This window comes from Electrona antarctica (assembly GCF_951216825.1).
Source record: "Electrona antarctica genome assembly, chromosome: 2".
In the NCBI taxonomy this organism is placed as follows: domain Eukaryota; kingdom Metazoa; phylum Chordata; class Actinopteri; order Myctophiformes; family Myctophidae; genus Electrona; species Electrona antarctica.
Genome location: NC_136807.1, coordinates 48,192,384 through 48,214,940, shown reverse-complemented (window position 1 = coordinate 48,214,940; position 22,557 = coordinate 48,192,384). Strand labels below are relative to the sequence as shown.

Here is a 22,557-nt window from a genome sequence, read left to right as displayed (position 1 = left end):
CAAACATTGGAAACTACACACAGCATAAAGCCACAATCCGTAAGTTTTATGTGCATTGTCTCCCTCTGCCGATGGAAAGACGTAATTGCAACGATGTCTGAACTATAACAAAGTTTGTTGTGGTGCATCCAGTCCAATGAATAACTCTATTGACATTGTCGATATCGGACACCGATATCATGAAGACTTATCAATAAAGTCAAAAATGTGTCCAAAAATGTAGTTACAGCACTGTGGCTTTGTACTGTATACGGCAGAATGGATTACCCGCAAAAGCCCATAACTTGCTCAAAATCTCTCCAAAGTAAATATTTATGTTAAATGAATTACAATGCAGCTCTTTCTACACCTCCTGACTTTCCTGTCTGTCAGCACACAGATTCTCATCCACAACACAATGGATATATCTTCCTCTTCCCTTCATCGGTGAAAGGCACGATTCAAATGCTATTTGCGTGACAGATTATGACAACTGGTTCAACCATTTTGCATGTAATGTCTTATGCAATGAACTCATGCCTAGATATTTTGTTTGTATTCAACAGGGGAACCAGTATAATAATTGCTTATATGATGTGAACAAGTGACTAAATAACGTGGAAGTCGAACAAGTGTGATCTGAGAAATGTGCCAATTAAAGCGACTGAGGAAAAACATCATGATAGATAATAGATCGCAGCTTTTAACAGAAGCTTAAAGCAACTTAAACCCAGTCCTCCTGCAGTCTAGACTTGGAAAACTGTATTAGCTCTGTAAATGAACCACTTTGTTTTGCTGTCTGCACCAAAACTCTTCGCCAACAATAGTCGATCTACAAGCTCACGTGTCATGTACTGTACATAAGTAGTAAGTACATAAAACTTAAAAGGCAGTGGTCCTCAAAGTGGGGGTCCGGGGAACCCCAGGCGTCCTTGAGGTTGCGTCCCCACCAGATCCCACTTTGAGAACCACTACCTCATCATTCACAGTGGGTGTACACTGTACAGTATGAAACGTTTGCTGTCTGTGAACATAAAGCAGTGGTTCTTAAAAGTGGGGTCTTAAAATGTTTTCAGATGGGGGTCTGGGGGGTCCCTGGCACACGGAACATGTTCAGATGGGGGTCTGGGGGGTCCCTGGCACACGGAACATGTTCAGATGGGGGTCTGGGGGGTCCCTGGCACACGGAACATGTTCAGATGGGGGTCTGGTGGGTCCCTGGCACACGAAACATGTTCAGATGGGGGTCTGGGGGGTCCCTGGCACACGGAACATGTTCAGATGGGGGTCTGGGGGGGTCCCTGGCACACGGAACATGTTCAGATGGGGGTCTGGTCAGTGGCCAAATACATTTTGAGGGTCCTCGACACGAAAATGTTTGAGGAGAACCACTGATGTAAGGAACAAGTATACAGCTTGACGGATTGAACCTAAAGCAGAGGGCAGAGTCCAACAAACACACACACGCACGCACGCACGCACACACGCACACACACACACACACACACACACACACACACACACACACCTGTAGTTCCAAGGAGGCCTGATGACCGGGTGTGGCCTCCTCACACAGGCACAGCAGAGCAAATAACATGAATCAGACTGTCAAGAAACAACTTACAAAGTACTGGCCAGTCCAACCAATACGATACAGGCCAAAACACACACACACACACACACACACACACACACACACACACACACACACACACACACACACACACACGGCCATGCTATTGTTCCCTACTTTTAGAAATAAAAAAATTAAAAAGCATATTATCGTTGTTTGCTGTCTGGCACAAACCTCTTTCATATTTTAACTTTTTGTGTTTTTTTTTTGATTGGCCATTGCGCATAGAGCGCAACCCTCAATCACCCATTGGAATGATTCATGAAGACTCTTTTGCAGTCGAAACATGTTGGCTTCTTTTAACTTTTATAAATAAAGTTATCCACCCTCTCCTCTTTTTTAACCTTTTGAGTGCTCGGATCGCCGCCTTTTCTTTAGTATTACCTAAAAATTATACTTTACTTTTATAAATTACACTTTACTTTCCACCACTGCTATCAGCAGATGTAGCCTGTATAGCCCATGGTTCCAAAACGTTTCAGCCCGTGACCAAAAAGAGACATTAGGCTACATACATTCCCCTGGGAGGCTGGGACCCAACTTGAAAATAGCGCGCCATTGTGATCTTGTAGATTTTTATTTTCACTACTTCTTAAATTGAAAGTTATCTAATTTATGGAATTTCGTAGATTTTTCTTTTATTTATTTATTCAAAAAATGACTTTAAATTAGCTTTTGGGGGGAATGTTTTTTGGAAAATGTTTTGAAATTATAATAATTCAAAACAAAATGTAGGAAACCAAAAAATAATGAAGGACCCATAAAAATGTGTCCGCGACCCACAAATGGGTCCCGACCCATTGTTTGGGGAAACACACACACACACACACACACACACACAGCTGTAGCTCTGTCAGGTAGGCTGCTACACCATGCACCGACTACAGTTACAGTACTATGGTCATGTGACGTCCATGCAGCGGGGTAAAGGTGGAGGACTGTTCAGAATCAGATCACCTCCCGCAAGCGATAGAATAGTCAGTCACGCCTTGTGTGAACTGAACTGAAGTGCATCTTGACTTCTATTTTTTTCCCTCTCTCCCTCTCTCTCGCTGCCAGTAAGATTCCACTTGTCGTTCAGTTGGACTTTTATTTTTATAAACACACCGAAAAATGTCAGCTCGGAAAAACTGGTCGGCTTTGTCCAGGTAAGGTTTTTAAAGTCCGTGTTTTATTATTTTAATTCGGATTGTCTTTAGTTGTTGACGCTATATAACATTAACTGAAACTGAATACAGAATACTGCATAGCCTACATTAAGCCTATTACCGAATAAACATTGTCACGCTAATTCTGTAAAGTAGGCTCCAGCATGTCTTGTCAAAATGTCAACTGCTTCAATCAAGCTGACCATCAAATATCTCGCAGCCATTAACAACTGTTGTAATAAATAGGCCTATTACACATTCGGGATAATACAGTGTACGGTGTCTGTACTACACAGTACCTACTACTAATGCCAGTCACTGTGACTTTTTAACGTACTCATTTCCACACACGTGCAGACTCAGACATATAGCCTCAGATAAAAAGATGATGAACGAGTCAAGCCGGTTCCGACTGCGGTAACCGTTAATAGGCTACTGGCAGGATTATCACACAGTGCGTGATGATCCATGTTCAAAAAAATGTATGTGAAGTTTTTGTGTATAGAGCGAGGCTGAGAGCTCAGATGAGATATGATGATGATGAAAAGATTATATCGTTGCTGCCGCCGGATAGAAACCTTGTATGAATCCAAAACTTCATCATACATTCTTGTATGATGAAGTATTGTTCGTTGTTGTTTTTTTTACCTGACAGTAACGATATTCAGATACACACAGGCATGTCTGTCTAGTCTGTAGTCACATTGATTGATTGATTGATTGATTGAACCCAACCTATTCTACAGTCGAGTAAGCACAGTTCGAGGAAAGCACAGGTCAATAATAGGTCTGCCAAGATACCAGAAAAAGCATATGGCTTGTTTACATTGGGGTCCTCCAATTTCAATTCATCAGAACATTTTAATGACTTACAAATATACAGTATAAGCCTACTATGCACAAGAAAGAAAAAAACATCATATAAACAAAGGGTTAGAAATCAAAAGAAAAACATATGTACACAGTAAGGGGTTATAGTAAATAGTAGTACCGAATAGATAGTAGTACTATAAGTAGGACTATACCTTTAGGCATGTAATGAGTGGTCCATGCTAATGATGAATGAACAGCTGCATGTGTCAGTCCAATCACCTTTATAATATTGGATCATAGTTAGAAGTATAGGAACCATGCACACATCACACTAACACATAAAGACCTGAGGCCCATTCCACAGTGAGGGCCGCTATACATCAGCCAATCAAATCATCACATTCCGAGTACAAACACACACACACACACAAAGCTGTGCATAGGAGGGGCTAGCGCCCCTCATAAAACTGTTTTCTGGAAAACAAAAAAGAACGGGATATGCGCGTGACATCATCATATACACACCTACCGAGTGGCAAAGAAATAAAACAAACTTTCTGGCCTTGACAGCCCATACATTCCAAACAGAATAGTCCTATCTATCTGATTGCAGTAAACAACGTTTAACTGACTTTGCTACTCGATTTCCCACTCACTTTATGCATGGCATGCGCATACCCTCTATTTACAAGAGACCATACAAATGTGTCCGCGACCCAAACATGGGTCCTCCCGAGTCCTGACCCACTGTTTGGGAAACAGTGCTCCAACAGTCTAACTAGCTGATAGATAAGTTGTGCGTGTGTGTGTGTGTGTGTGTGTGTCCAGCCTAGCGCGCCAGTGGACGGTGGAGGATGATGAGGAGGTGGAGAGGGAGAGGAGGAGGAGGGTGAGGGGCTTCTCCAGCAGCACCGCTGACCCCGACGACCTCTCATCACCTGACCACCCCGCCCCCCCCAGAGACACCCCCCCCACCCCCACCCCCACCGCCAACGATGACAGCAGCAGCAGCACCCCCCGCCGCGGGGCGGAGCGCGCTAGCAGTGACAGGGCAGCCACGGGCCAGCAGGGAGTCAGCAGGTTTGTTCATTCATTCATTCACTCACACCTAAAAACTAGTTCTACCAAAACATGATCTCCTCTGAGCGGCAACGGCATGGTTTGTGACCCGGCTTGTCTACTCATGCTCTTTCTCTTTCCCTTTCTTTATCTCTCTGTCTCTCTCTCTGTGTCTCTCTCTGTGTCTCTCTCTGTCTCCCTCTGTCTCTGTCTCTCTGTCTCACTCTCTGTGTCTCTCTCTGTCTCTCTCTCTCTGTGTCTCTCTCTGTGTCTCTCTCTGTGTCTCTCTTTGTCTCTCTCTCTGTCTCTCTCTCTGTGTCTCTCTCTGTCTCTCTCTCTCTGTGTCTCTCTCTGTCTCTCTCTCTGTGTCTCTCTCTGTCTCTCTCACTGTGTGTCTCTCTCTGTCTCTCTCACTGTGTGTCTCTCTCACTGTGTGTCTCTCTCACTGTGTGTCTCTCTCTGTCTCTCTCACTGTGTGTCTCTCTCTCTGTGTCTCTCTGTCTCTCTCACTGTGTGTCTCTCTCTGTCTCTCTCACTGTGTGTCTCTCTCTGTCTCTCTCACTGTGTGTCTCTCTCTCTGTGTCTCTCTCTGTCTCTCTCACTGTGTGTGTCTCTCTCGCTGTCTCTCTGTCTGTGTCTCTCTCTGTCTCCACTCTAAATTCAAACTGCTTTAATGGCTTGATAATATATGGTATGGTGCATGTATATAGTGCCTTTAGGCTCTTTACAACGATTGTGCATTAGATTCACACACACACACACACACACACACACACACACACACAGTCACACACAGTCACACACACACACACACACACACACACACACACACACACACACACACACACACACACACACACACACACACACACACACACACACACCCCCCCCCCCCGGTGGTGGAGGAAACCATGCAAGGTACCAACCTGCTCATCGGGAACAATTAAGGGTTAAGAGTCTTGCTCAAGGACACTTCGATGCTAACTCTGGGGGAGCCCGGGAACGAACTGGGAACCTTCCCTGAGCCACTGCGTTTTACATTGCCAAAACATACATATAACATAAAGCAAGTCACAACATTATACCTACCGTATATTGTGCATTAATGTATGTCTTTAAATGTATTGATGAATTGAAAATACACAGGACCATAATGGAAACAAGCATTTAGGGTTGGTTGACTGATGGATTACAATTTGTAGAAAAAGCACAGTTTGAGGAAAGCACAGTTCAATACAAGGTCTGCTAAGAGGTTAACCCATTCTGGGCGGGAACCCCTTTTGGTGTTAGCATTATGTTATGCTTTAGCTATTGAAAAAAGGAACAAACACCCGCACACTGTCTTCAAATGCAGTGACCAACTTTTATTTAGAGAAACAGCACACACAATTTAGGGAAACAGCTGTTTCCCTAAATAAAAGTTGGTTACTGCATTTGAAGACAGTGTGCGGGTGTTTGTTCCTTTTTTTATTTTTGGTCACCATACCCTCTCCTACGCACCTGTCGCCTGTAGGTGTGCAAAAGCCTTGGTTTTTAATGCTTTAGCTATTGAAAAATAGCAGATCTACAAGCTCATAGCGCGCCACCGAGTGGCGCGCTACGAGCTTGTAGTTCTGCTATTTTTGAAAAATCGAAGAACGACATAGAAACATAGCTTTTTCAGAAAACTGTCAGGATGTAGAAGACATTTTTAGAATCTGATCTCAGGTCAAACCCAGAAAAGCACTTAAGACTTGTTTACACTGGGGTCCTCGGTTCATCTAGAGGGCCTTTTAGGACCATTGTATAATCCTACCTAGTCTGTACCATGTGCAAACTGTTAATACAGTATTCAATCATGCAATCAATCAGAGACAACAAGTGAATAACTAGAGCCTAACAATATTGCATGAATAACACGCAATATAGTAACAATGAAAACAAGTGAACGTCAAACAATGAAACCATGATGATTACAGTGATATATGCAGCAGTTAGTGTGTTTGTTAGTCTCTCTCTGCCTCCATCTCTCTCTCTCTCTCTGTGCGTCTGTCTCACTCCTTTTCTGCCTATGAATACAACAACCACCTATTTCAGTAAAATCCTCAGTAAAACAAATGCAAGAAAACAAGAACCGCTGGGGGTGAGCGATCCACACAAACACAAAAAGAACGGGGCGAGCAAGTTTTGGGGCAAGCGTTCCGGTTACCTATACCCTGCCTGTCACTCTCTTTCACTTCACTCATAAATCTTAATTGTAGCAACGGGGGTTAATTGTACCCCGTGGGACTATATGTCAGTTCTATAGCCTATCATTGCTATGCCTGCACGGAGAACCTGATACTATGCACCAAAAAAAAAAGAAGATGAGAAGTGAAAATCTGTCAAAAACATCAGTGGCCCTATAGAGTCCCCAGAGCAGCAGAAAGAAACAGTACTCTTCAAAGCGCCTTTGACCCTGGAGAGAGAAACCGTGAAGCCTTTCATGACAGAAACCTGATCAAAATGCTGGAAGGCCAGGTCCCTTCTTCTTCTCTTTAGGGCCAGTGTCACTTACAGGTCATCTGCGGCTGTGTGCACGCTATGTGCATCACTGTGGAATGTATTGTATGCAGAAAAGGTCATGGGTTCTAATTGAACCCTGCCTGAGGTTGTTGTCAGCGAGGGGACATGCGGTCAGGCCCAACGGGTCCCTATAGAACGCAAAAAATCAAATGGGTTCTTATTTGAGCCAACTAAGGCCCCATTTACACTGGCAGCCACATCCAGCCTGAATCAGATCTGAGCCACATCCAGATTGGAATCTGATTTGTCTAAATGAGTCATGTGACCATTTAAACCAATCGGATTTCAATCTTGATGTGGCACAGATCTGATTCAGGCTAGATTTGTCTGCCAGTGTAAATGGGGCCTAAAGTCTCCTGCAGGAGGCGCGTCTGCAGCCTGTCAGGATCCTCTGCATGGACATAAAAAAACAAGAGCATTACTTGTGAGGGCCGAATGTCCCCACACGGATAGTACAATTTGAAAAATAGACATTAGTGAGGAGAACCATTTCCTGGTTTTCAATTGTTGTTGTTTTTTTTAAAGTTAGACAAAGTGGATTACTATAATCCTGGTCCAGGTGTAACAGCCCAAGATACACCCCAGGTTGTTCAAACTATACCCAGGGTTGAAGTGGGCTATAGCCTGTTTTATATCCCAGGCTATACCCCGGTATAGTTTGTCAGGACTAGGAGGTATATTTTGGGCTGTGGTTGGCAGACTCATTTCCTGTGCTGGAAAGGACCATGACGTGGATCAGGAAATGCGGGTCTGCCACACCGTGGAACTTTGGAGGGCCTATTTAGGAAAAGATTCAGGTTGGGGTTTTTGGTTACGATTATGCATTTAGAGGTTAGGGTTAGAGGTTGGGTTTAGTTATGCCTGATTTATACTTAAGCCCATTTTGACCTGAGATCAGATTCTAAAAATGTCTTCTACATCCTGACAGTTTTCTGAAAAAGCTATGTTTCTATGTCAGTCGTTCTTTGATTTTTCAAAAATAGCAGACCTACAAGCTCGTAGCGCGCCACTCGGTGGCGCGCTATGAGCTTGTAGATCTGCTATTTTTCAATAGCTAAAGCATAACATAATGCTAACACCAAAAGGGGTTCCCGCCCAGAATGGGTTAAGCCCATTTTAAGGTCAACCACACCAATGCAACTCCTTGAGTTGCAAGGAGTGTGTGGTTTGGTGTGGTTTGGGCTTTAGTCGGGCACTGAAAATAGCAGATCTATAAGCTCAGTATAACTCAGGCTAAAAAAACGCCTAAAATGTTTATGTGTGTGTTACGTGTGTGTGTGTGTGTGTGTGTGTGTGTGTGCGTGCGTGCGTGTGTGTGTGTGTGTGCGTGTGCGTGCGCGTGTGCGTGTGTGTGTTCAGCGAGGAGCAGACGCAGCTGGACTTCGTAGAGATGCTGCGCAGGCGTGACGATAAGCGACGTCTGAGACAAATGGAGACTCTGAGTCGCCAGACTGAGGAGCACGAGGAGGAGGTGGTGGTGACGGAGAACGGAGTAGGAGGAGGAGGAGCTAGGGCGGAGTCACTGGGCCACAGCGACAAAGAGGTATAGGCCACTGAGGCACGATTAGTACGCGATCATCCAATCGTGATTACTTGAGACGATCGCAATGATTTTGTGTGATCGTGTGATAATAGTTCCGATCGTGTGATAATAGTTCCGTATGTTGAAAAATATTCAAGCATTTTCCAAAGAACATTTCTGCTGCAGCTTACAAGCATCGTAAGCTTGTAGATCAGCTACTTCAGCTATTTTGGCTTTTGTTTGATAACAATTAAACATTTTTAAATACGGCAGTACTTTCTTTGCATATTAAAGTTATTTTTCATTACAAAGCAAAAGTAAAACTGAAATTAGAAATGTATATGTTCCCCCCCCCCCCCCCCCCCCCCCCAAACAATGGAATCGTAATATAATCGCAGTTATTTGTATGACAATTAATTGCCAACTTAAAAATGTCTAATCGTCACAGCACTACAAAGAGGAAGGGAAGCGTGTGCCTCCGCCTCACGTGCTGCCCAAACCTACGCATCGTGCCCAGAGAGCAGACGTTCCCAATCCCACCAGTACCAGCATCACTACAAGTCCCATCAGTCTGACCAGCACCACCTCCAGCACCAGCATCACACCAAGTCCCATCAGTCCGACCAGCATCAAAAGTCCCACCAGTCCCACCTGCACCAACTCCACCACCACCTCCAGTACCATCTACGCTACCACCGGTACCGCCAACATCGCCTCCAGTACCACCACTTCAACCATCGTCAACAGACAGGTGGGATGGGGGTTAGGGTTAGATGTGATCTGTCATTGTAAAATGGTATCTCAGTGGCTCTGCTGGAGTATAGGGGAGATATTGGCTTTGGCTTTGTGTGTCGCAAATCACTCCCTTCTCACTAGTGATTACACCATTTTGTCGTGGTGACCGAATATCTAGTGATACATATTATACCCTATTAAGACTTATCTTATCCCACGATGAATCGTGAAAACTTGATTACAACCGATGGTCACGATCACCATGTTTTAATTGTGCCACAGCAATGACATAATTAACAGCGACACGAGTATAGTGTCCGAAATGTTTTTTATTTTCGCAGGAGGAGAGGAGCAGCACGGACATTTTAAGCCTTTTATTTAGGTGCTAGTATACAAAAAAACGACTAACGTTTCGATCTAGAAGTCTCTGATGAAGAGTCATCTGACCTAGAAGGTCGAAACGTTAGTCGTTTTTTTGTACACTAGCACCTAAATAAAAGGCTCTAAATGTCCGACTCCCTATGTTTTCATTTCACTGATTAATTCACGTATTGATAGCCTTACCTTCATGAATGGAAATGTGAATGTCCCTAAGATTAACTCACAAATTGTGAGATTCTCACTTGAATCCAAGCTATTAATATTAACCACGGCGTCTCTATTTTGAGCATTTTTAGGCAGTAAGCGTATACTCGTACGACATTGTCATGTGCTGAAAATGGCTGATCTACAAGCTCACAATATGTCGTACTGTGGCACATTGTGAGCTTGTAGCTTGGCTATTGTCAGCGTGTGGCGGTGTCGATCTTAAGCGGTTAATTGTTTACTTGGTCATGATGACGGAAGGCTGCCAAAAATGCCACCCCACGCAGTGCGGTTGTTGGACAGTTAGGCCGTTACCCCACGCAGACAGAGAATGGCGTTAATCATTTCCTTACAATCCGATGTTACCGCCAACACTGTCTGACATTTTCACTTTCCCTGGAGCACCAACTATACTGACCTATATATTCCCACACAGTCACATACCTCCCGGGGATATTCAGCCGAAACATGTCATCACATGGACAAGGGTCTTATGAACACACACACACACACACACACACACACACACGCACACACACACACACACACACACACACACACACACACGCACACACAAAGTATTTTGTTTAGCCCCAGTGGGTCTCAAACTGTTTCACGTCAAGGACCCCCCCCCCCAAATTGATATGTATTTCACCACGGACCCCCCCACAAAATATTTCGAAAATGGTAGATCTACAGCACAAGCTCACATCGCATCTCAATGTGACACGTTGTGAGCCTGTATGTAGATCAGCTATTTTCAAATCGCTAAAAGTTCACTTAGTTTGCAAACCACAGCCTACAATAGTCGTGCCACAGCCACACTAAAGTCATGTCAATATTTGTATATCATCGCTCTCAGGTCCAAAACCATAAGTGTTTTACTATTCAAATAAAATTTGAATTGTGAAAATAGCCGCTCGCGACGAATCGAAACATGTTGTGGACTTAGGTAGAGCTGCTATTTTCACTACATTTGTGCGACAGTCTTGCATGATGAAATAGGGCATCAATTTATGAAAATACATAAGAGGTTTAGAGATACAGAACGAGGTGTCTGCATCGACAGCGACAATATAATATATATCCTGTTATGTTACTGAATATGACTCTACATGATACTGCTTTATGAAAGACTGACACAGTTCTTCAGTTAATCTAAAATATCTATGCAAATAAGACAATAAAAACTTGGAAACTGTGGGCATAAGGTCATATCTTTCCACCTTATCTTTTATTACACTTACTTTAAACACAGTCATTCATTACAGTTGCAAATGAGTCCGTAGGCTATCCATGTTGGGTTGTGCAATAAAAGGCGTGCCCCTTCTCTGTACTATACAGTACCTTGTTTGGCATTAGCATTGGCCTGTAGTTATACTGTATATTTACATGGATATACAGTTGGGTGCCACCGATATTGTCCCTTATCATTTGACCCATTTAGGCCTGACCTCAAAATTTTAAAAAATCTTCTAAATCCTTTCAAAAATAGCAGACCTACAAGCTTGTAGATCTGCTATTTTTCAATAGCTAAATTATAACATAATGTTAAACACCAAAAGGGGTCCTTTTGCACAGATCACGCAAACCTCAGCAAAAAGAAAAGGACAATATCGATGGCCTCCAACTGTATATTGGTTTTTTTTTTCCAGCAGGAAAAAAGAGGCTCACTAGGCAAAGACCCAGACCCCAAGCCGCCATCTAACCGATCCAACAAGTTTGTCAGGTGAGTAAAAACCTGAATAAATGTAGTGTCATCTAGATAGAACCTATGATGCCATTTGTGGTTCATCAGTTCGCTGGTGTGGTGTTTCGGTTTCGCCCAGGTGGACAGTTAGATTTAGGGAATACTTTCTGTGAGGTTCGGGGTTAGGGTTAAGGTTAGTTTTAGGCATAGTTTACATTTTAATGACTTTTTAATGACAGCAATGGGTATAACGCTCCCAAAAATAATTTAGTCTCTGTGACACATCTAGGGGCCGCAATCTGCAATCAAAGATGTTCCTATAGAAGCTTTGTCATTGTCTGCTTCCTGATTGGTTAGTCACTGCGACCGGGTTTTTTTTGACCAATGACAAAGCTTCTAGGAACATCTTTGATTGCAGATTGTGGCCCCTAGATGTGTCACAGAGACTAAATTATTTTTGGGAGCGTTCTACCCATTGCTGGCTGTCTGAATACCTAAAAGATATTTTGACATATTATTGCTTATAGCAGCTTTAAGGATTAGGCGCAACCTGGACCAAACACCAATGTCAGTGTCCACTCTTGGCTTGCCTCTCTTGTTCTTGATTTCTCTTTTGCTTTGCATCCATGTATTGTAAAAGAGATGTGCTGAATGTATTAAAAAAAGTCACACCCGTGTGAAGTAAGTGGTGGAACTCCGTGTGTGTGTGTGTGTGGGGGGGGGTCCAGACCCACAGGAACACACCCAGTGCCGGCCCGATTCCGGTGAGCCGCCCCGCGTCCGAAACGGTTGAGAAATGACAGAGTTACCGTGTGGGGGTCCCTCTACTGTACTGTACTGTACTCTACTGGCACACCCGAAATCACCATATATACAGTTAATATGTGCGTGTGTTTGTGTGTGTGTGTTAGGTTGCGCACAGGTGGTGAAAAACAACCATGCTGTTTTCGTGCTCAGACGCACCCACACACCCAGCCAGCCAGCCAGCCAGCCAGCCACCCAGCCACACACATAGTCACTTAAGGAAGTGGTTGCACCACTTAAAAAGTGTTAGTCAAACCAAAATGCTTATAAATTAGGTAATACTATTTAGGCTATGTAATGGCTAAATGAAAAATACTACCGTGCTTCACTGCTTGCCACTGAGCTGTCACACTTTGTTGGATGGATCTGCTGGCTCTATTTTCAAACGTTTGCCTCTTTCTTATATTACTAGACTGGTGCCCGGCTGTAGAGCACCGAGTCGGTAACGATGGAAGCCCCACCCGGATATGCAATACCCGTTGTACCCGTACCATGTGGAGATCCGTCTCTCTGTGTCCCTATATTCCTATATATGGAGTTCTGTGTCAGGCATGCCCAAATATGAAGTGTTGTGATGTCAGAACAGGGCAGCTCCATATATGGAGATACAGTAGGGGTGATCAGGTCCAGAGCCCGGGCCGAGGCTTTTGTGCTGGTTCTGGACAACCGTGGGTCCGACCGACTCGACACCGGGCACTGCACCCCCTGTGGGAGTGTGGAACGTGTGTGTCAAATTTGAAGTCGGTGGGGCGAACGGTTCTCGAGTTACGTGCATTACAGACGTACAGACATACAGAGATGCATTTATAGATATAGATTGGCCATACAGTATGTGGCCAATGTTTGACCAGTTTTTATAGTATAGTTTGTTGATTACTAAATCACACGGGGACCCCCCCTTGGTGTCCCGACCCACAGGTTGAGAACCACCAAGGTTGACAAACTTGACATTCTAGAAGGATAAAAAAAAATCCTCTTGCCCTTTCAGCTCCGTGTCCATCTCCCTGGACAAGAACCTGTCTTCCAGTGAGAGGAGTGGGAGCAGCACTCCCATGAGCCCCTGCTCTCCGACAGCCTCTCTGTCTCCCAGCAGAGAACACTGGCCCTCTCCCTGCCAAAGTCCTTCTCCCAGAGGCTCTGCCCAGAGCCCTGTGCACAATGGGCACACTCAGGAGGTACTGCACTGTGCCACACACACACACACACACACGCATATACACACACAGACACACACTCGCCCACGTACATGCACACACTGAACTTACTCCAGCAGCCAACTTCACAGATGACATCATTGCCACTGCCCACTAACACACACACACACACACACACACACACACACACACACACACACACACACACACACACACACACACACACACACACACACACACACACACACACACACACACACACACACACACACACACACACACACACACACACACACACACACACACACACACACACACACACACACACACACACACACACACCTCTGATTTGCATGATGTCCTCCTGGTGGACTTTGGTATTATCGCAGGAGGAGACACTGAAATAATGAAATAGTGCCACCTACTGGTGACAGTCATCTAAAAAAATCACCAAGGGAGGATGCAAGATGTTGAATGTTGTCAACGACTTATTCTGGGCTGAACATTGAACAGAAAATAAACAATCTACAATCTTGCAACGCGTTCCGATGGCTATTTTTGTATAGACAGAGGGGAAAAGGCCAAGGGGACTTTTACCGGTCAGCTAAAGTACTGTATATGGGTTTTAAATGGTAATAGTATTAAAAAGATATACCGGTGAGTGTTGAAATAAGGTTTTCTGTATCCCTAGACCAATGTGACTGGCTCTCCCTCCAATGGCTCAGTCAACACAGAACAGACGACCAGACGACCTGCCTTCCTCAAACAGAGCTCCAGGACGGCTTCTTTCAGGGTACGCACGCACGCACGCACGCACGCACGCACGCACGCACGCAAGCACGCACGCAGGTGAAGGATGTCGACATTCACCTTTGCCTATTTGACTATCAACTCAAAATGACGGCAGATAAATGAGGGACAGGGTCATTTGCCTGTGTCACCCAAGCTTCAAATTCATGACAGTTGATATGCCTGTTTACCAACATTTACCACTGACTGACTGCTTTGTTATACTGTGCTGTGAGGAGGAGGGATGAGCATACAGTTGTTGACTATTCAGAAGACAGCCATGTCTGCTGCGAACACACACTTACAGAACCTTGAACGCCTACAGATGCTGCAAAAGAAAGAAGAGGAGAAAACGCCACTGCAGAGGAGGTGAGATAAACTCTTTATTTCATCGCCGTCGGGCAGAAAACTATTTTCTCAATGTTTTCATATCCTACTTGATCATACTACAACGGTGTCAACAGTACAAAAGTATCAAAAATAGCAGATCTACATGCTCAAAACGCATCGCATGGGGGCACATTTGGGAGCTTGTAGACCTGCTATTTTTGCATTTGAATCCTGAAAAGTAAAGGTTTTTGGACATATGAGGTTTCCACCAGACAGCAATGATTTCTAGGGTTAGTTATGTTCCCCCACCTCTCTCTCTCTCTCTCTCTCTCGCTCTCTCTCTCTCTGTATGCCTCTCTCTCTCTCTCTCTCTCTCTCTCTGTGCATTAATATCCTTGTGTTTTGTGTTATTGTAGCATGAGTGTCCGGATTGCCTCTAAGAAGTTTGAATCCAACACAGTAAGATGACTATTCTAGTTTACCACATCTATAACGTTGTGTGCAGCTATGCACATGACCTCTAAAGTGCATTGCACCCGTGAATAATATCTAAATGACATAGATGTTTTACAGTATCAACTATTCTCACCAGGAGCAACGTCCAGATGAAGACAGAACATCTACTTTCCAGAGGAAGTGAGTTTAAATAACGTTTTATATCCTTCGTGCACACATTACAAAGTTTAACCCATTTTGGGGCGGGAAGAACCCCTTTTGGTGTTAGCATTATGTTATGCTTTGGCTATTGAAAAATAGCAGATCTACAAGCTCATAGCGCACCACCGAGTGGCGCGCTACGAGCTTGTAGGTCTGCTATTTTTGAAAAATCGAAGAACGACTGACATAGAAACATAGCTTTTTCAGAAAACTGTCAGGATGTAGAAGACATTTTGTAGAATCTGATCTCAGGTCAAAATGGGTTAATAGATATTATTTATTTTAAATAAGACACTGACTGCATGCTCTGTCGTGGCATGCACAGCTGTAGTAGAGATGTATAGAGATGTACCGGTGACATTTTCTTCTTCCCAATTCTGATTCCACAACTTGCGTATTGTCGATACAGAGTACCGGTAAAAAGCTTTGAGAACCACTCACTGATCTAGGAATAAATAAAATGTCCATTAGTTATTGTTAATGTGCAGCTACAAGTTAGTAAAATTATAATGTCAATAAATAGTACAGTAAGAGGACGACCCAGAGAGAAGAGTACAAAACAGTAGTGCAACATCAACTGAAGCAATCAATCAATATGACTAGGGATGCACCGAAAGGGAAATTCTTGGCCGAAACCGAATACTGAATATAGGAAACAGTTGGCCGAATACCGAATATCCGAATATGATTAATATTATATATCTTTTTTTCCTACCATTGCTGTCATGGCCGTACCTAAAAGCCACCTGATTTATGGTAAAATAAATGGTTATGGCAAAACTTTACTTAAATAATAATCACTATTATGGGTCCATAAAACATTTATTCAGCTCTTTTGAATGCATCGATTGCATATACTATTCGGTGATACATTTTCTGCCTATTAGGGCCAAACCGAATAGGCCGAAAATGCATTTTTAGCCATTTTCTGCCGAATACTTTCTGCCGAATATTTTCTGCCGAATATTTTCTGCGGCCGAATATTCGGTGCATCACTAAATATGACTGTAAATTAAATATCATCACGTGAATGAATGACGGTCAGAATGATGAATGACATGGCCGGAATGGCGTAGACTGGCACACTGCCAGCATGTTAGGCAGTATCAGCAGCTTTTCCGATATACTCGGAATAACTCCAGCGATGTACCATCTGTCCTTTCCAGCTCCAGACAGAGGATGTCCTCCAAATCCATCCAGGAGATGATGGAGAGACTGGCCCATGCATCGCAGGTCAGACTCTTTCAGCACTTTTTGACTTTTGAAAAGCTTAGAAGGTTTCAAAAGTGCCTTTTTTACAAAAGCCTATTGTGGACTGGCTCCCGCTATAGTTATTCATAGGAAGAGGGACACGGGCCACGGGACTATAGGTCAGACTCCAGAGAGGTCCACCGACATCAAAAGGTTGTTTGGACTGTCTCCCAGTTACCCTGACGGAGAGCCCCACATTCTCAGCCTTCAAAGGACAATTGAAACAGACCAGACATGCGATCACGTATAATATATATTTTATTTGTATAGACCAGGCTCACTCTGAATTTGATTTTAATATAATATATTAAATCTAATTTAGAGATACATCAAGGCACATCAACAATCAACAATAGGCATTATTATGCCTATTGTTTATATCGGTCTATAACTTAGAGCAACAATGAGTTCTTGTAAATCTTACTCCTATGCTGTAATTAATGTTATATGGTTTGGGACGGTCGTTAAAGCAAGATTACACTTTGGTAGAGATTTTGGTTGAGTTGTGTTTTGTAATTTTGTAATTTTACACCAAGGTTTCTGTAATTTTGCTTTAAAAGAAAACCACAATATATTTTCAGTTTCTCCCCCCCTCATCGCGCGCATGTGTGCGCGTGCGTGTGTGTGTGTGTGTGTGTGTAGAAGTCTGACGTGACAGCCATACGTTCCCCAGACGTGACCCAGAGGACTCTGTTCCTCATGGATGAAGTGTCCAGGAAGAGAGGCCTGTTTGAGAAGGACCAGCAGGCCGAAGGCTCCGCTAAACCTGGAATCTCCAGACAGGTAACTTATAGTGTGTGGTGGTGTGGTGGTGTGCCACGCTGAAAAGAGCAGATCTACAAGCTCGCAGCTGCATTGCAAAGTGCGACACTTTGTGAGCTTGTAGATCGTCTATATTCTGTGTGGGACACCATTGCACTAATTATTTATAAATGACGCTTAAAGTGAGGGCAGTGAAAAGGAAGGGATTTATTTGCAGTGAGAGGAGATCACCTTTCAAGATTACTCTTTATCAGACGTCCATCCACTGCATTATAATCTAGCAGTCCTAACTACATTTTTAGTCATCTAAGCTTTGACAACTGTCAGAAAGATGACTTTCATTCAGAATTACAGCATACCATTAGTTGAGGTTTGCTAAGTTATTTTACTTACTATTTTAGTCGCGCACACGCACGCACGCACGCACGCACGCACGCACGCACGCACGCACGCACGCACGCACGCACACACACACATCATGGATGCATACAGTGGTATGATGACAATGGTGTGTGGATTCAGATTATTGCTCATCTGTTGTGATGATGTCATCAGGAACTGCGTGGCTTCGCGTCGGGGATGTCGGACCGGATCAATCTCTGGCTCAACAAGACCACCAGCCCACCAGGCACCTCCCCAAGTCCCACCACGGTCAGTTGTCTTTTACTGCTCACACCGTATTCACCACTTAAAAACACCCTACACTGAATGGCTATACTCCAGGGCTCTATACTTGATGATCCCCTCCTATATTCCCTCTACAGTACAGCAAAAATAGCAGATCTACAAGCTCACAACGCATCGTGTTTACACCTTTAATCCATTCTGGGCGGGAACCCCTTTTGGTGTTTCAAGCATTATGTTATTCTTTAGCTATTGAAAAATAGCAGATCTACAAGCTCGTAGCGCGGCACAGAGTGCCGCGCTACGAGCTTCTAGGTCTGCTATTTTTGAAAAATCGCGAAAATGCGGGCGGCACTAATCTTTTGAAGATATATTCTTTCATGGTGAACATTTTTAACTCAAATCTTTGCTTCTGAGGGGTTCCTGGAACAACATATTTTCAGATGGGGCTCGGTGGCCAATTAAATTACATATCATTTTTGGGGTCCTACATGAAATATTGAGCACCACTGATATAGAAACATCAGGTATTTCTGAAAACTTTTTAGAAGACATTTTTTAAATTTCGACGTCAGGCCTAAATGGGTTAAACCAAATTTTTTTCCCAAGCTTTTAACCCAGTTTGAGTTTTAATTTGAATTTTTTTCTATTTTCTATTCTATTTTGTCTTTATTTGTGTTTATATTTCTCTTATTTGTGATTTATTTTCTGGTTTTATTGCATTCCTCTGTTGGTTATAAATGTGCTCTATACATAAAGTTGGATTGGATTCATGTGGTGAAGGTGAAGTGTACACTTTGACACCTAGGTGGCAGTAGTACTCTGTCAGCCTCGTTCTGACTGCTCCTGTGTGGACATTAACCCATTTTGGCCTGACCTCGAAATTTAAAAAAATCCTCCAGTTTTCTGAAATAAATATTTTCACGATTTTTCAAAAATAGCAGACCTACAAGCTCGTAGCTTGTAGATCTGCTATTTTTCAATAGCTAAATTATAACAATGTTTAAAACACCAAAAGGGGTTATGGCCCAAAATGGGTTAATCAGTGGTGGATAGTAACTAAGTACATTTACTTGTGTACAGTACACTTTTGGAGTATTTTTATATTTAAAAAAAAAATATTTCACTCGCATGACCCCACTACATGTCACTCTAGGAAGGGAGTGGGACTCTCAAATTTAGAAAGAAAATATTATAAATTAAACACTTAAGCCCTAGGCCTACTTCAAATATAGTGAACATTGTTGATCTGCAATAGCCGACTACTTTTTGGAAACTTTCTAAATTTCAATACAGCAATATTGAAATATGCTTTTGCAATTTGTAGCAATTTGTAGGTCTGCTATTTTTGAAAAATCGTGAAAATGTTGCACAAATCTTTGAATATATATTCTTTCTTTCTTTTTTTTGACGTCAGGCCTAAATGAGAGCCATTCCTAAAATAGATTTCCATTAGCTTAGGTGAGAACTATGACTCATTCATAACTCACACATACTATACATACCTGTTGAGGCCGGGTCTAAACAGGTATAATATTCTGTTTTTACTAGTACTAGGCACTAGGCAGTGGTGGAAGAATTACTTCAGTAAAAGTATCAATACTGCAATCAATGTAGAAATACTCTAGTCTAGTTATAAGGCCTCACTCAGACCTTTAAAACATTGATGTATGCTTGTTGTATGAATGTTGTGAGTGTCATGGCCGCCCCAATGCATTTCCAATGGAAGTCACATGGTTTGTAGTCCACATTTTGGACTACAAGCTGTTGTATGGCTTTCGGCTGTGTTTCGACTGCGCCCCTCCCCCTCATACAACACAAGTGTTGTGTCAGACCATGTGACTCCCATTGGAAATGCATTGGGGCAAGCTGTGTCACACCCTTTGTATACAACAAGCATACAGCAATCTGTTGCGACCGTGTGAGTGAGGCCTAAGTAAACGTCTGGAATGCAGCATTTACTTGAAAGTATTGGTATCAAATACCAATACGGCTATTTTCAAATTGCCAAAATGTATATAGGGCTGAAATGGGTAAATAAGAGTTTTAATACTATTCAAAATCTAAAAACGAACTACCGGTAGTAACGGAAGTTTTCATATAATTGTAGTGGCGTAAAAGTACAATATTTGATTGTACTCTGAGATGTAGTGGAGTAGAAGTAAAATGATTGAAAATTGGAAATGCTCCAATAAAGTAAAAGTAGCCTAACTCCAAAGTTGTACTTAACCCATTTTGACCTGAGATCAGATTCTAAAAATGTCTTCTACATCCTGACAGTTTTCTGAAAAAGCTATGTTTCTATGTCAGTGGTTCTTCGATTTTTCAAAAATAGCAGACCTACAAGCTCGTAGCGCGCCACTCGGTGGCGCGCTATGAGCTTGTAGATCTGCTATTTTTCAATAGCTAAAGCATAACATAATGCTAACACCAAAAGGGGTTCCCGCCCAAAATGGGTTTTAAGTACAGTGCTTGAGTAAATGTACTAGTACAGTAGGTTACAGTACCACTGCTACTAGGTTTTCAGATGGCACAGTTCTGAATTTCCACAATAGAGAAATATCCAGCACTCCGAAGTCCTTCTGGTACATGTATGTATTTGTGCAGCACGGACAGACAAAACACAGGCGCGTTTCGGCGTCAAGCCTTCCTCAGCGTCTCGGACTGCTTTTAGTGTCACACCCAGGTATACCCTATAGTCAGTGGTTCCCAGACTTTTTCATGTCAAGGACCCCCAAATTGACACTAATTATCCCGCGGACCCCCATTTGAAAAGATTTGCCAGGGACCCCCATAAGAGAAGATTTTTACAGCGACTCTAGCAGTGATTCTCAACCCGAATTAATTTCAAGGACCCCCAGTTTGACATGCAGACACCCCATTTAATGGCATTTCTATCTCTGGGACCCCCAATTTAGATTGCAAAATCAATGTTAATTTTACTCTGAGAGTGTACAAATGGAACTGTTAGGATCCGTTTGGTTCCATTTGTACACTCTCAGAGTTACAAACCCATAAGGGTCTGTAATCATTCTAGCTGGGGACCCCCCGGACCCCCACTTTGGAAACCACTGCCCTAGGTAAATGTGTCTCAACTGTTGCATTGTTTCTTATACACGCTGAGGAAGGCTTGACGCCGAAGCGCGTCCGTGTTTTGTCTGTCCGTACAATGAAATAAATGTACCAGAAGGACTTCGGAGTGCAGGCTATTTCTCGATTACAGTGATTCTTCGTAAGCCATGCACTCGGTAAACTGCAGTATTTAGACAGAGTCTAAATTTCCACACTTTCTGTCCATACACACATAGGACCTGAGAAATGTGGACATCACCACCAAGAGAAGCCTGTTTGAGGGCAGAGGGGAGGAGGACACCGCCACGGGCAAGATATAATGTGAGACACTGACTAAATGAATGCCAACAGGTAAGACCGTTCTTCCAGCATTCTAACATAACATTATTATTATTATTATTAGCCTTCTAATGTAATACTTGAATTTTTTTTTGAAAACACACATTTAATCTATCTTCTGGGGGTCCCTGGCACAAAGCATTTTATTTGTCAGATGGGGCCAAATACATTTTGGGTGTTCTTGGCACGAACAGGTTTGAGAACTACTGGTTTAGAAAGCATTTGTAGAATCAATCAGTTGAAGTAATACAGATCTAACAATGTCAAAAAGCACTTGTTTTACTTAAAGGACAACTTTAGGGGATTGAGTGTTTTTTGTTTTTTTTTGTGGGGCATTCGAACAATTGGCTAAATATATTTTTTTTTCACAAAATGTTATGGCGATTACTTTATTGTTGTTTACTATAGTCCTACTAGACCCCAGGAAATTACATCTGGCCACAAAAGATCATGTCGGGATGTACTGAATGTGAAGAGGGATAAATGGGGGATGCCATACTGTGTGTCATAGGCTCAATATGTCAAGTTTGTCACCTCTCCCTTCACATTCAGTAGATCCCGTGATCTTTTTTCGTGGCCAGATGTAATTTCCTAATAATAAAGAAATTGGTGTAAAATCGCTAAAACGAAAGAAAGCAGCAAATGATAAATAAATAAATACTCATCTTTTACTTTCTCTAATAACAAGAACCTTGGTTGAAAAAAATTCAAAGTTGTCCTAAAGAGTATAATACTTAACGTAATAACGTAATTAGCCCAACCAATAACTTTGCCCATTTCTTTCCGTCTAGGGATTATGACTTGAAGGTGGATAATACGACTGTTTGAACCGAAGAGAGGAAGATGAAAGAATACAGTGACTGATAGTTTTTTTCCCGTTCTGTCATGTTTTCTTTTGCTACATATGCGAGCCTGTGCATGAGCCTGGCAATGACTGTACATGAGAGACTGTACAGACTACTGTAAAGCCTGATTCACACTTTGTTTGGTGTGGTGGTGTCCCTTGCCGAAAATAGCAGATCTACAAGCTCGCAGCTGCATTGCAAGTGCGACACTTTGAGCTTGTA

The 22,557-nt window shown here is 42.9% G+C and overlaps 1 protein-coding gene across 1 annotated transcript; it reads left to right on the top strand.

Annotated features, from left to right (window-relative positions):
• Positions 1-2,559: 2,559 nt before the first annotated feature.
• On the top strand, positions 2,560-21,471 carry lad1 (ladinin; the record flags this gene model as incomplete). Its single annotated transcript, XM_079529310.1, has 14 exons — positions 2,560-2,760; positions 4,402-4,653; positions 8,536-8,719; positions 9,147-9,449; positions 11,674-11,747; positions 13,501-13,687; positions 14,358-14,459; positions 14,781-14,824; positions 15,202-15,244; positions 15,378-15,421; positions 16,609-16,675; positions 17,336-17,476; positions 18,011-18,106; positions 21,388-21,471. Exons 1-14 carry the CDS (start codon positions 2,726-2,728, stop codon positions 21,469-21,471), a joined length of 1,656 nt encoding a protein of 551 aa, XP_079385436.1. The 5' UTR covers positions 2,560-2,725.
• Positions 21,472-22,557: the final 1,086 nt, after the last annotated feature.